At 42.1% G+C, this 13,714-nt stretch overlaps 2 protein-coding genes across 3 annotated transcripts in view; one reads left to right on the top strand and one right to left on the bottom strand.

Annotated features, from left to right (window-relative positions):
* LOC306965369 (striatin-like) overlaps positions 1–1,435 on the top strand; it is a 51,116-nt gene extending 49,681 nt beyond the window's left edge. For both annotated transcript variants that reach the window (XM_079559745.1, XM_079559744.1), the window contains one exon: positions 169–1,435. In XM_079559745.1, coding sequence (XP_079415871.1) covers positions 169–338 — 170 coding nt within the window. In that variant the 3' untranslated portion in view covers positions 339–1,435. The remainder of the gene's footprint in view (positions 1–168) is intronic.
* Positions 1,436–2,064: 629 nt separating this feature from the next.
* The window catches only part of vit (vitrin), a 45,838-nt gene continuing 34,188 nt past the window's right edge, over positions 2,065–13,714 (bottom strand). The window contains exons 16-23 of the mRNA XM_079559735.1: positions 12,835–12,897; positions 11,087–11,134; positions 10,625–10,690; positions 10,368–10,515; positions 8,192–8,295; positions 5,877–6,103; positions 4,341–4,854; positions 2,065–3,019 (exon numbers count right to left, since the gene is read on the bottom strand). Coding sequence (XP_079415861.1) covers positions 2,841–3,019; positions 4,341–4,854; positions 5,877–6,103; positions 8,192–8,295; positions 10,368–10,515; positions 10,625–10,690; positions 11,087–11,134; positions 12,835–12,897 — 1,349 coding nt within the window. The 3' untranslated portion in view covers positions 2,065–2,840. The remainder of the gene's footprint in view (positions 3,020–4,340; positions 4,855–5,876; positions 6,104–8,191; positions 8,296–10,367; positions 10,516–10,624; positions 10,691–11,086; positions 11,135–12,834; positions 12,898–13,714) is intronic.

The raw sequence follows: 13,714 nt of genomic DNA, 5'->3' as shown, positions 1-13,714 counted from the left end.
GTGTTTCAGACTGATGTTATCAAAGCTGTTTCATTAGGGCTTTTCAGTGACCTCATGGCTGTCTGATCCTGATACTGACAGCTTATCTGTTTGTAGAATAATTCAATTTAAAAGTGCCTCTCCAAGTGTTTTGTGGTTGACCCTGTGTTAACGCTTTGTGTCGTTCAGGTCACGACTGCTCGATTCGTCTGTGGAACTTGGAAAGTAAGACGTGTATCCAGGAGTTCACGGCTCACAGGAAGAAGTTCGAGGAGTCGATTCACGACGTGGCGTTTCATCCGACTAAATGCTACATTGCCAGCGCCGGGGCGGATGCGTTGGCGAAGGTGTTCGTATGACCCTGCGGCCCGGCCCTCTGACTCCGCCTCCTTCCATCAGGGACCAATAGAGACGCAGGAAAGGACCTGACACAGACTCTGTCCCTGAGAGAAACAGGCTTCTGTGGAGAGGAACTGTTCAGTCCCCCATAAACCATCCAGGCAGGCCTGGGTGTACAGCCACAGCGCCACCTACAGACTCACCTCCGCCACTGGAGGCTCAGGACATGACCCTGGACTCCCCTCAGGCCCCGCCCACACACCGTCAGGCTTTGAGTTTAGTTGATCCAGAATCATGGGCTTCAGTTGGAGCTCTGTCCCAGACTGACTCTGCTTGCTGGCCTGCCTTTATTTTCCTTTTTAAAACACTTCTTGACAAACGTGCCTTTGGTTTAAAAAGGTCTGAAAAAGTTATTTTAACAAGCTTGTTCTTTGGGAAAACGGGAAAAAGCGGCAAAGACATGGAGCTGTTTGTCACAATGTTGTTGATTTTAACATTGGATGTAAAATTACAAATGCTTATAATAAACAAAATATATATTCAGTCTTAAAATCTTACCTGTGCAGCGTGAGTTTGAGTGCTCCTTTGACAAAGTGTGGTTGGGGAATCAAATCTGTGCGTTTCAAGGCAATGCTATTAGTGATACAGACCATAAAGATATATATTGCCTGTTTTGTTAGATTAACTGTACACTTGAGAACGTCAAACTACAAACGTATGTGTCCAAAGTGAACCATTTTGGTGGTTAAGACAATTCAAACTTTATAGATGTCCATTTTAGGAATAACTAACTGATTTTGGCCAGTTTGCTCTTGTTTGAAATGAATGGCTTTTACTGTATGTAGTTTTCCCCAATTGTGTGGACATGCTCGGTGTGATGTTTCATGTCCAATATTTACAGTAGTCCAGTGTTTAGCAGGAACTTAGTACTGTAGGGCTATTTGTAAAGACTTCAAACTCGACCATCGCTGAGGGAAGACTGCTCCAGTTACCTGTACAGTGAGTGAGGAGGTGGGTTTAACCAATCAGAGATGTACATGTGTGTACAGCTTCAATGAGCCATTTTCTCAGTCACTGGTTTGTATATGAAAGTATGTTCAAATAAAACCTGCTGTAAAATGTGCTTCTGCATCATTTATTACAACTCTATGAAAAGCAGCTGGAAGAGTAGGCAAAATATTACAAGTATAATAGTACAAGGATAAACCTCAGATATAATATAATAGATATAGTAGCAGGGTGGCTGGGCGCACTCTTCGAGATTGGGTGAGGAGCTCAGGTACCCGCAGGGAGCTCGGAGTAGAGTCGCTGCTCCTTCACGTCGAAAGGAGCAGCTGAGGTGGCTCGGGCATCTGTTTCGGATGCCTCCTGGTCGCCTCCCGCGGGAGGTGTTCCAGGCATGTCCTAGTGGGACAAGGCCTCGTGGAAGACCCAGGACACGCTGGTGGGACTATGTCTCCGAGCTGGCCTGGTGTCGCCTCGGGGTCCCCCCAGAACAGCTGGAGGAGGTGTGTGTGGATCGGGAAGTTTGGGCATCTCTGCTGAGACTGCTGAGACGGCTGAGACTGCTGCCCCCGCGACCCGGCCCCGGATAAAGCGGAAGAAAAATGGATGGATGGATAACGACTGTCAGTTTTAGAATGAACTTCCAAGACTCCATACATTTTAAGAATTTTATTAAAAATACTGATCAATATTTGAACATTGTAAAAGGATTTTAATATGTACATGTACAAAACAGAAAATTATAAATATATTTTCATTAAAAAGCTGCAGTTAGACACAAAATGCACTGTCGAAAAATGAGACTCTGAATACACATCTGACAAACCAGTTGTATCCACAAAATTCAGCACCAAGAAAAGTCTCTTGACTTAAACAATGCCCCATATGTACCATCTTTCTCATGTGAGGAAGAACTAAGCAAAGTTTCCTCTTTACATCTTTACAAAAGTTCATAAAAGCACCATGGTAGAAGTAATGTATTTCAGGAAGGGCTGCACAAATGTACCTGGTTCTCCCTGTAAAAAAAATAATCTGGTTACTTTGACTGCGATTGTTTTAGGGTCAAATACCTGTTGATTTTTTCATTTTGATACTAGAAATCTGTCTCGAGATTACTGGTTTAATTATTTTAGAGCTACAGTCTTTAACGTGTTTATTCCACACAAAATGTGGATGAGTGGACACAGTAAAGTAAAGCACACATTTCACTCATGTGTTTACCCCAGTTTTGATTTGACTGAGAATCTCCACAGACAGACGACAGTCAGAATCAACAGTGTTGGCCCCGTTTGAACTTGACTCTTATCTCTGTGAGGGAGAGGATTCCAGATCCATTCCCAGATATGGCTATTTTAAGATTTGTGTAGATCATTGTTTATTCTCTTTTATTTCTCTGACAAAAGTAGTGCTGAATCCAATTTAGCACCTCCACGTGAGTCCTTTTACAATCCGTGTCCGGGACGTCCCGCACGCTGCTCCCTCAATCTCTACAGTCTCTGCTGCTGTGGCTCCGCTCCTCAGTTTCGAGGCTGAGAGTTGAACTCTTGGCAGATGTTCTGGACAATTTTGGACACATATTTGTACAGATTGTCAAATTCATCAACGAAGTAGGAGTGCTCTTTATCGGGGTCTGTGGCGATGTACTCCAGCTCGTCCTGGGCGGCCCACGCGATGCCGATGGAGTACGCAATCACACCTGGGACAGACAGGAGGGAGTGAAAAACAGGGTTTAGTGCACAGCAGCGGAGGGAAAGCTACAAATGGTAAATGATAACTGGACTCAACTTATATAGCGCTTTTCTACCTTTATCAGGCCAAAAGCATTTTACATTAAGTCACACTGTCATTCATGCACCAATGTACACAGACACTGGAGGCAAGTAGGGTGAAGTGTCTTGCCCAAGGACACAACGACATTGCAGGAGCTGGGATTCGAACCCATGAGCTTCCGATCATGAGATGACCCCGCTCTACCAATGCGCCACCATCGCTACAACATCTACTGACTTTGTTCAGTGCAGAACCCAGAGTGAGTTGCTCTTAGTACTTCTACCAAAATGATGACTTTAAAGGAACTATACAGAGTTTAAAAATGTTAAAATGAAGTATTTTCCTCCCCCTCCATGTTCCAGCATTGTCCTATTGTGTAGAATGAATCCAGACCATAGAAATATATAGACCTGTTCACCACAACTGCCTCTAAAATCCTGCACTGTCACTCAAAAAGTTGTTAATTCCAAAGTGCCGTCATGCACGAGAAGCTGCAGTTACGCATGCGACCTGAGGTGGCAGTAGTGAGTATAAAATGACCAACTTGCATCTAGCCCCTTTAACCTCTTACCACCCGCCTAAACCAAATGCATTCTGTCCTCTTTGGCTATTATATAGGCCTGTGTAACACCTCATTTGAAAGCCCACAAAACTGATCCTTTTCCTCGCATTGTTGCTGTGTTGTGTCACCTTTTGTGTGTGTTTTTTTCTTTTCTTTTTTTTCATTTTTGTTGAATTTTTGTTGAGTTTTTGTCACATTTTGTTGAATTTTTCACATTAATGTTGAATTTTTGTCACATTTTTGTCACATTTTTGTTACTCTTTGGTTGAGTTTTTGTCACTCTATGGTTGAGTTTTTGTCACATTTTTGTCACATTTTTGTCACATTTTTGTTGAATTTTTGTCACATTTTTGTCACATTTTGTCACATTTTTCTTGAATTTTTGTCACATTTTTGTCGCGTTTTCTTCTCATTTTTTGTGGCTATTTTGGTGCTTTTTTCCCAAGAAGCTTTTTGATTAGGGTAAAGCCAAACTGGAGAAAATAGGATCCGTTCAGGTGGGAGTTAAGAGGTTAACCTAATTAATTGAGTCTATCATTTACAATAAAAAGAGTGATCAAGAGTCAGCAGCACTCTCGTGTGTATCACTTTTGCTCCAGTAATGGCTGAACTTGCTTTTACTTTTCGGTCTCCAAACCGTTTCCCTGTGATTCTGCAGGAAGGATGTGTGTAAAGAGCTGCTCACCTTGACGATGCACGGCCAGTGCAGGTGCTCTGACGTCGTCATAGGAGCGTCCGTCTGTGATCACGATCATGATCTTGCGTTTGTTTGGCTTTGATTTGCTGAAGAGCTGTTCTGCTGCGTAGGTGATGGCCGCTCCGGTGCTCGTCCCGCCGCTCCAGTAGTTGATGCGTTTGATGGCGTTCAGCAGCTCGGCCTTGTTATTGTACTGTCCAAAAGCAAACTCCAGCCTCTGCTCGTAGGTGTACTGCACGGCTCCCACTCTCGTGTCTGTGTCTGAAATCTCAAACTCTCTGGTGACGTTGGCCACAAACTGAAGCACGGTGCGGAAGTTCCCGGTGCCCACGCTGCTGGAGCCGTCGATGACGAAGGCGATGTCGTTGGCATTGAGGCAGGTTTTGCTGCACACGAGGCGATCCGTGTCACAGACTCTCTTCACTAAAGGCTGCACTGCCTTCCTCAGGCCAAACCAACTGGAGACGGGTAAGGAGAAGAAGCCATTGGTGCGGCACACAGCCTGGAACAGAGACCGGGGGCAGGTGTTGGTCACGTAAATACTAACAGGTTGATCTCAATCAGGGGTGGTCAGTGTTCATTTTGACAACATATTTTCATTTAGTTCTAGTCTTAGTCTTTTGATGATAATGTAATTCATGGAGCTGCTCCAACGTGAACAAAGCTCAGAGTTTTCCTTTGGCAGAGAATTTACATAATCTGTGGCTCTTTCAGACTGTCAATAGAAGTTTGGATGATTTTAGTCTCTCCTTTTCATTTTTATTTAGTCTTATTTTAGTCGACTAAAATATCAGGACATTTTAGTCATAGTTTTAGTCTCATGAAAAATGTTTAATTTAGTTTAAGTCCAATTTTAGTCGTCAAAAATATCACTTTGACTAAAATTAAGACTAAATATTTTAGTCGGTGAAATTAACCCTGGTGGTGGTACGCTATTTCACTGGCCGCAGTTGCCCTGAGGCAGATGGACCAGCACATGGCTGTCATTCTGCACCTATGGCATCTCCTGGCACACATTCAGGCGGACTGTCTTGCCCAAGGACACAGCAACAACTGGTTATAGCTGAATTCTAACTGCTCAACGTTATGACAAGCCCCAAATTAACACATTCTATAGGCTTCTATAGGATTTAACAAAACAATGGACTATTACATTTGAATAATAGTTTATGTAAGTCCGGTTGTTCTGATAATGGACACCTCGGAGTGCATTATACCATGGTCCCGCGAACTGAAACTATTCATCAGGTCCTGTTTGCTTTTTTAAGTCCTGGGCAGGAGTTATTTCACTTTTTAATCAGTTTTACCTGAAACTAGTTCCATCTTCATTGTTTACCATTACTATGGAAACACCTGCAGTGGAGTGATATAGAATGTGCTTTAACTATTACTTAACTGTTGCCGAGGTGTAGGTGTACATGATCACTTTTCAATGGACACCCTCCGGCCAATCAGAATCGAGTATTCACCCAGACCATGGTATAAAATGACTTAACACATTCCAGCCCCTTCATCTGTCCTTACCTTGTCCACAAAGTTGGCCTCCACCAGGTTGTGCTTCTCGTTCTCGTCAGGGCCCTCGATGGTCACGAAGAAGATGTTTATCCCTGACTCACGCGCGAGTCTGGACGCCTCCTCCACTTTGTCCGTGGGCCACCCGTCCACGAGCACCACGGCCACGTTCGGAGCGCTCCCCCTGTTCCCAGTGGCGTCGCTGAAGTACAGCTTGTTGATGTAGGAGAGGGCCTTCCCTGTTCAGACAGCAGGGAGCAGCAAACACACACAGGCGTTAGTCAGAGTCAGAGCCAGGAATATGTGGGTCTAGATCTGGTTTGGACATATGGCAGAGTTTTTCCAAATGCAACAGAACGTCACTCCAAAGCTGATGTTCATGTCTTGTGTTAACTTTGTACCTTTTTAAAAGCGTAACAGTTCGACAAGTGAATATATTTAGGATTAATGGCAGTTTTCTGTTGTAAATGCCACTTTAAAGGGATATTTCAGGATTTTTGACATAGGGCCTCATTTCCTAGTTATCCAGAGTGTTGTTGATTTCTGGAGATATTTTTTTTTTGTAATTCAAGCAGATCTTATATTTGAAGAGTTACGTGGCGCTAGGCTAGTGCAACGCATTTCTACGGTATCAGCTAGCCTGCATTAAAAACAGTCTGACACACTACACAGTGCACCTGAGGCAAATCACTTAAAGAGGGGGTATTATGCTTTTTTCACTCACATAGCACCAGTCTATATCACACTACAATGATGACGAAACCCTCTGTTGGTCTGTAAATGCAGTAAATTAGAATAACTGCCTTGTATAAAATTGCTCTCTCAAAATGGCTGTAGCAAATGTCTTGAAATAGGCCTCTGTCTCTTTAAGAACCTCTGACCCTTTGCGACACGCCCCCTCCACACGCTGTCTGTGGCATCAGTGGGGAGGGGGTTCTGCTGAGGAGCAGTGGTTGGTTACTCGGCTGGTGACGAAAGCTCGAAGGCGTCTCCAGGAGGTGGGGGCGTTCCTAGGAGGACTCAGGCAAAGCTATCCCTAAAATGGCCGCCATCAGAGTTTTTACAGATTACTCAAAATTACGTGAATGTGCCAAGGCAACACTTCAGGCATGTTTTTAATGAGGGAATGACATAATAACATGATGTAAAGCTTGAAAAAGTCGATTTTGCATAATACCCCCCCTTTAAAACGCCAGACTAACCATATAAATGTCGATATATATAATTTGAACCATTTTGCATTTAAGAGAACTTAGCAGCATCAGCTTCATGGTTGTATAAGCTACTCAGCGGCGGAGTGATCTGCTAGAAAATAGTCCCTCAAAATCCGATCATTCATGTGATGAAGGGTCAGTTATTTACAAAAAATTATTCTGTCGACACAGACATTTTTATGGTTAGTCTGGCATTATAAGTGATTTTCCTCAGGTGCACTGTGGAGTGGGTCAGACTGTTTTTAATGCAAGCTAGCTGATACCATAGAAATGCACTAGCCTAGCACTAGCCTAGCGCCACAAAACTCTTCAAAAATAAGAACTGCATGAATTAAAAAAATACATGTATCTCCAGAAATCAACAACACTCGGGATAACTAGGAAATGAGGTCCTATGTCAAAATTCCTGAAATATCCCTTTAAGGGCTTTTCACTATTCTATAAAACAGAATGCTCTGGTAATAATCCATCCCATCTACGCCATAGATCTGTGAACATTGCATTTAATGTGTTGAACTTAGATAACATTACAAGCCTTGTGTGAAAACATCCACATAAAACACCACTAAAATCTCTCTTCGGTTTCCAGTGTGTGTGTATTATAAACATATATATAGAGTACACAATATAAAGTGCATTTTTCTCACTGTAAAAACCAACAGAAGACGTGGTATCCTATCATTTAGCCTGGCCCGGGACACTGGCACTATGGTCCGCGCTTCACAACCGCCCGCTATGTGCTGATTACAGAGAGCACAAGACACTATTTGTATCAGTATAAAGTGAAATTTAGCAAGTCATAAAGGGCGCATGTGGCAGCGGGCGCTCGCAGGACGGAGGATAAGCAACATCTGACCCCCTGAGGACAGTAGAGGCCGCTCGAGCCACCCGCCCCTCGACCAAAACCATTCAAGAAAAACACAGCTTTTCAGCGCAGGACTGTAATTTACTGAACTGTATCTCTGAGCAAATTTAGACTTAATTGTATTGTTGCATGTGAAAATGTGCCAGTCCCGTAAAGCTCGTGATAAGTGGCATGTGTTTCACTTTCACACCAGCGAGTGGAGTTTTACTGTCGAGTTGATTGTTTGCTCTGTAGGGGAGCGGACTCACCCACGTTCGACTGGCCTCCCTTCTGGGTAATCTTGTCCACAGCCGCCTTCACGTCTCTGGAGCTGGAGTACGACTTCAGGCTGATCTCTGTTATCGGGTCGTCTCTGAGGGGACGCAAACCGTAAGAAATGTTAAAGTGCATATCACACATTAGACACAATTTTTGCTAAAAGATAGTTAACACAATTATAATTAAGATTTTGCTAAAGATTGTCCCCAGCTTTCTTTAGTTTGGCCATTTTTGTGTTGTTTATACTTTCACTTCCTTATTGGACACCGACAGGAAGTGACATAGATACAGACGGCATCTCTGGAATCGCCCATATATGGTCATTTTTGAAAACAGTTAAGGGGGAAAACAATTTTGAAAAAATGTAGATTTTCTCTAATTATTCAAAAACTACTGTAACAAACGTTGAATTATGAATATAATTTTCTACTAAATAAAGATACAAAGACATGGGGGGGAGCAAAGTGGTTCAACAGCCCATAAATACATAAAAAAACTGAGAATGCTAACATGATGCTACATGTTAGCATCGGGCTAATGCTAACTGTTAGCTAGCGCTAGCTACAACTGCCGTTTTTTCACTTCAACAGAACAATCTGCAGTGAGAAAATATCCAAATGGACCCGATTTACATTTGACTTTATTTTTGTGATAAATAAGTTCATATTCCACCAGAAAATGGCTAAAAAGAGTGAAAAATTGTGTTTCTCTAAAGATTCTATTTTCCCCCTTGGCGAAGCCCCGCCCCCTTCTATGACGAGGTGCCGTCTGTATCTATAGAAGAAGGTAAACGATTTTAAACTGTTGCCGTGCCGACCATGTTAAGTCAATGGGGAATGAGTCAAACTGCTATGGAGCTTTACCTTCTTCTACGTCACTTCCTGTCAGCAGCTTTAACGTTAACTTTTCTGCCACACATTTCTGCATTAAAATTGCTGCTTCACCGAAATAAAATGATAATTGACACTGAGCATAACTTCAAATCATAACAGCGCCGCCCAAGAAGTGACTTCCTGTTTCGATCCAGCACACCAAAATAAAAGCACCATCTTATTAATTAGTTCAGCTTTCTTTCTGCTTATTAACTATTAACAGACAAAACACGTGAAATGTGTGTATTTGAACATATTCTTGTAATGTTGCAAGTACGTGCTGAGCTAATCACTGAGACGAGCTGTGTGCTTTTATTTTGGCGAGCTGGATCGAAACAGGAAGTCACTTCTTGGGCAGCGTTGCTATGATTTGAGTCATTTATGCAACTGATGAACTTACAACTGATGTTAACCTTCTAAATAAGTCATCATTTCAAAAGCATTAAAACCTGTCATATGCACTTTAAGTATGTTAAGAGGATTTATAGTAGTTATAAGTGGAAAGCAGAATTTTTGTTTCCAATGACATTTTTCTACCATCTCCCATTATTTTTAAGATTAAGGTTTAAGTAGTGCTTGGAAGAACAACCTCGGTGCATGTTCTTAAGTTTATGGGAGAAACTGTGAGGAGAAGTTCTGTTTCCCCTGACATGATCATAAACATGCTGCAACATACGCTGCCTGAACAAAAAAAAAAGTGAAAAAAAAGTTGTCTTTGATTACAGCACCCATTCGCTGTGGCAGTGTTTCAAAAAGCTTCAGTGTCAAAAGATTTATTGTTCATTCATTTTCCACCAAGATCTTCATGTATTGATGATGATGAGAGCTTGTGACCACTGTGCAAAGCCTCTTCCAGCACCTCCCAAAGCTTCTCCATGGGGTTAAGATCAGGACTCCGTGGCGGCCAATCCATGTGTGAAAATGTTGTCTCACGCTCCCTGAACCATGAGCGTGATGAATCCTGGCATCGTCGGCTTGGAAAATTATGCCCGTGCCGTCAGGGGAAAACAAATCCATTGATGGGAAAACCTGGTCATTCAGGATGTTCAGGTCGTCAGCTGATCTCATTCTTCAGGCGCATAGTGATGCTGAACAAGATCTGACCAACTGCAGCAACCCCAGACATGACAAAGTGAAATATAGTCATGCTCGTTTCATGGGCCTTTCTGTGCGGACTTTACATGTTCTCCTGATGTCTTTGCAAGTCTCCTCTGAGTGCTCCATTGTCCCAGGTGGCCCCAGCAGCATTAAGAGTCAAATATAGAGAACACATGCTAGTACTCAGTAGCCTTACCCGTACTGGATGATGCCCATCATGGGTCCTGCCACGCCCACATTGATGGTCTGTGCCACCTCTGCCAGGAAGTCCTTCTGGATCTTAAAACGACGCTTCCCGATGCTCCAACTGCCGTCCATCAAAAACGCCAGGTCCACTTTACAGTCTGCAGGAAGACAGTTCATCCATCATCAATACATCAATTCTACCTTTTCTCAGCCATTTACAAGCTTGAACATCAAAAGTGTCCTATTAGACTCAATTTTAGGGCTTACTTGGATCTCCTTGGGACACTGGTTCGGGGATTCTTGGAATAGGCTCTGGCTCTCGCAAATTGAAACCTACAAAATGCAAATTGCCAGTACAAAAACACAATTACTCCAAATAAGCAGTGGCCCGATGTGCCTCCCATTGAATTAAATGAAGATGTTCTGGGTTAGTTTGATCTCTGGTTTAAAATTGCACAGACACACTGGCACTGCCCATTAGAGGCTTCTGGTGCTGCTTCCGTCATCTACTTTCCAGAAATCCTAAAATGTGCGTTGGTTTTGGTATAATTTCAGTAAATTGGAACAGGCAATCTTTGCATTTAACTTGGACGACAGATTCTCGCAATTACAGGCTGAGCTCAAAAAGACCAAAATCCTGTCCTTGAGGTAGTGCTGACGAGAAGTGAAGTGTCCGAGGCTGGAAAGTGGCCTGTTTGGGGAAAACGAAAAGGAAGACTGTTTGTTTACCTGATTCATAAAGGTTCATGTCCGGTTTCCAAGCGTCCACTGGCTCCACTAAAACGATAGAATGACAGAGGTATTTCAGCTTACACACAAAATTATACACTGGTTTTTCAGTCAGTGTCGCTTGGACTATGCACAGGGGATGGCCAAGGACAGCACAGGCCTCTGGATTTTCAATTTGAACTTTTCCAAGCCACAAATTTGGCTCTTAGTACAAATTCACCCTATAACAAAGAAATTGCCCAAAATTCTCTCATGTAAAGCGTTTTGTGACCATGTCTGCGAAAGTCGCTATATGAATAAAGATCTTCTTCTTCTTCTTTTTCTTCTTCTTCTTCCACTTCCTCTTCCACTTCTTCCACCTCTTTCACTTCTTCTTCCACTTCCGCTTCCAGTTCCTCTTCTTCTTCCACTTCCGCTTCCAGTTCTTCTTCTTCTTCTTCTTCCACTTCCTCTTCCACTTTCACTTCCTCTTCCACTTTCACTTCCTCTTCCACTTTCACTTCCACTTCTTCTTCCACCTCTTTCACTTCTTCTTCCACTTCCTCTTCCAGTTCTTCTTCTTCTTCTTCCACTTCCTCTTCCAGTTCTTCTTCTTCTTCTTCTTCTTCTTCTTCTTCTTCTTCTTCTTCTTCTTCTTCTTCTTCTTCTTCTTCTTCTTCTTCTTCTTCTTCTTCTTCTTCTTCCAAATAAGAAGGTAATGCCCTCAGGGAGGAGACTGCGGAATCTCTGGGTCAGTTCCAGTCGACTGAAGAACAGCTTCATACGCAAGGCCATCGGGAAGCTGAACTCCCTGCCCTCCCTCCCACCCCTCTTCCCCCTCCCCCCGCTCCACAATCAAGGATGAGAGAAACATAATACAAAATCTTGAATCCTAAACAAAGTAAGTTTCAACAACTATTACCAAGCATGGAGAAATGTGGAGATTAACCAATAGCCAATGTGATACTCTTAATGACATTGTTTCAATAAGTTTCTGCAATGTCAGAAGATTGATTTCCATCCAGGCATTTTCCTCTTGAAATATGCCCATGCCATCTGAGGAGATGATCCATTAACCTCTTAACTCCCGCCTGAACCAAGAGGATCTTTTTCCTCATGTCATCAGATTTTTTTTTCCATCATTTTTTTGTTGGGTAGTCAACCATTTTTTGTCACATTTTTGTCATTTCTTCGTCATTTTTTTTTATCACATTTTTGTCATTTTTTGTCTTCTTTTAGTCATTTTTTTGGTCAACTTTTTATCTTTTTTTTTTTTTGCATTTTGTCATATTTTTGTCATTTTTTGTCACATTTTTGCCATTTTTCGTCAATTTCTTGTGACATTTTTGCCACTTTTTCATCAATTTTTCGTCACTTTTTTGTCAATGTTTTTCTCACTTTTTTGTCACATTTCCATCATTGTTTTCATCTCAGTTTTGTTGCTTTTTTCCAGAGGCTTTTGGACTGGGTTAAAGCCAAACTGGAGAAAATGTGCTCGGTTCAGGTGGGAGGTAAGGGGCTAATGGAATAACCTGGTCATTCTGGATGTTCTGGTCGTCGGCTGATCTCGTTCTTTGGGCACATGTTGATGAACTTTGACCTGACCAACTGCAGCAGCTCCAGATCAAAACAGTCAAATCCAGCTTGTTTTTTGGTTTGGGCAGTGCATTAAACAAAAACGATCTTAAATGGCCTCTCAATATTAATTCACACAATTAAGTTAATCTGATTTAACTTTTCATACTTTTCACACACATCCAGCTGCTCACCTCGAGTCTGAGTTGAATCCAGCGACACTTTGCGGTTCCCGTCTGCATCAAACGTTCTGGACACTGTCAAAGCAAACCCAAAAAAGAAAAGTCATGAACTGCAGATGTTTCACAAATTTAAAAACCTCCTTCTTTGATTGAGAAGGACGCGCGGCGGCGTTTATGTGGCCAAGTTGGTTTTGGCCACCTATCTATTTCCAAACCATGGCTTTCCTTGCGCCACGCTGCGTCACCAAAACAGATGCCGAAATTCAGTCTGTAATCTGTGCGACATTGAGGGCTTTTTGGGAAGGCTTTTGTGTTTTTTGGTAGCCGTATTACAAGTCAGATCCAACCACCAAAATAATAAATATGTTGTATCCTTTCATCTCGGAGATTGGTATAAACTAGATGATAAAAAAACAGGCGATCCCACACCCGACGTCAGACCAGAGGGCAGGCAACACCCATGATGAGAGATAAGGACATGGAAGTGTTTCTAAAATTAAACGCTACAAAGAGAGAATGTGTGTGGCACGGTCAAAACAAATGTCGCAATCTGTTTGTCAACCCCACATAGAAAAGTACTGTGCAAAAGTTTTAGAAAAGTGAACAAAATAAGACTACGCAGCAATGTGAGAAAATAGACAATACAGTTCAGTAAATTACTGTATAAAGTACTATATGACCACAATTAGATGGTAACTATTAACTAAGATAATTTTAGTCATATTGTTGCAGACTAAAATGAGAGTAAAACTAAATTAATGACTAAGACTATGATTAAAATGTCAAGATTTTCATTGGTTAATAAAGAGTACAAAAAAAGTAAAAAAAAAAAATCCAAAAAACAAAGAAACTAACATCTGTACAAGAACCTCATGTAATTTAAATTCAATAA

The sequence above is a fragment of the Gobius niger genome (assembly GCF_951799975.1).
Source record: "Gobius niger genome assembly, chromosome: 7".
Taxonomy (NCBI): Eukaryota; Metazoa; Chordata; class Actinopteri; order Gobiiformes; family Gobiidae; genus Gobius; species Gobius niger.
Note: the sequence above shows the minus strand (reverse complement) of the source record. Positions and strands in the feature narration are given on the sequence as shown.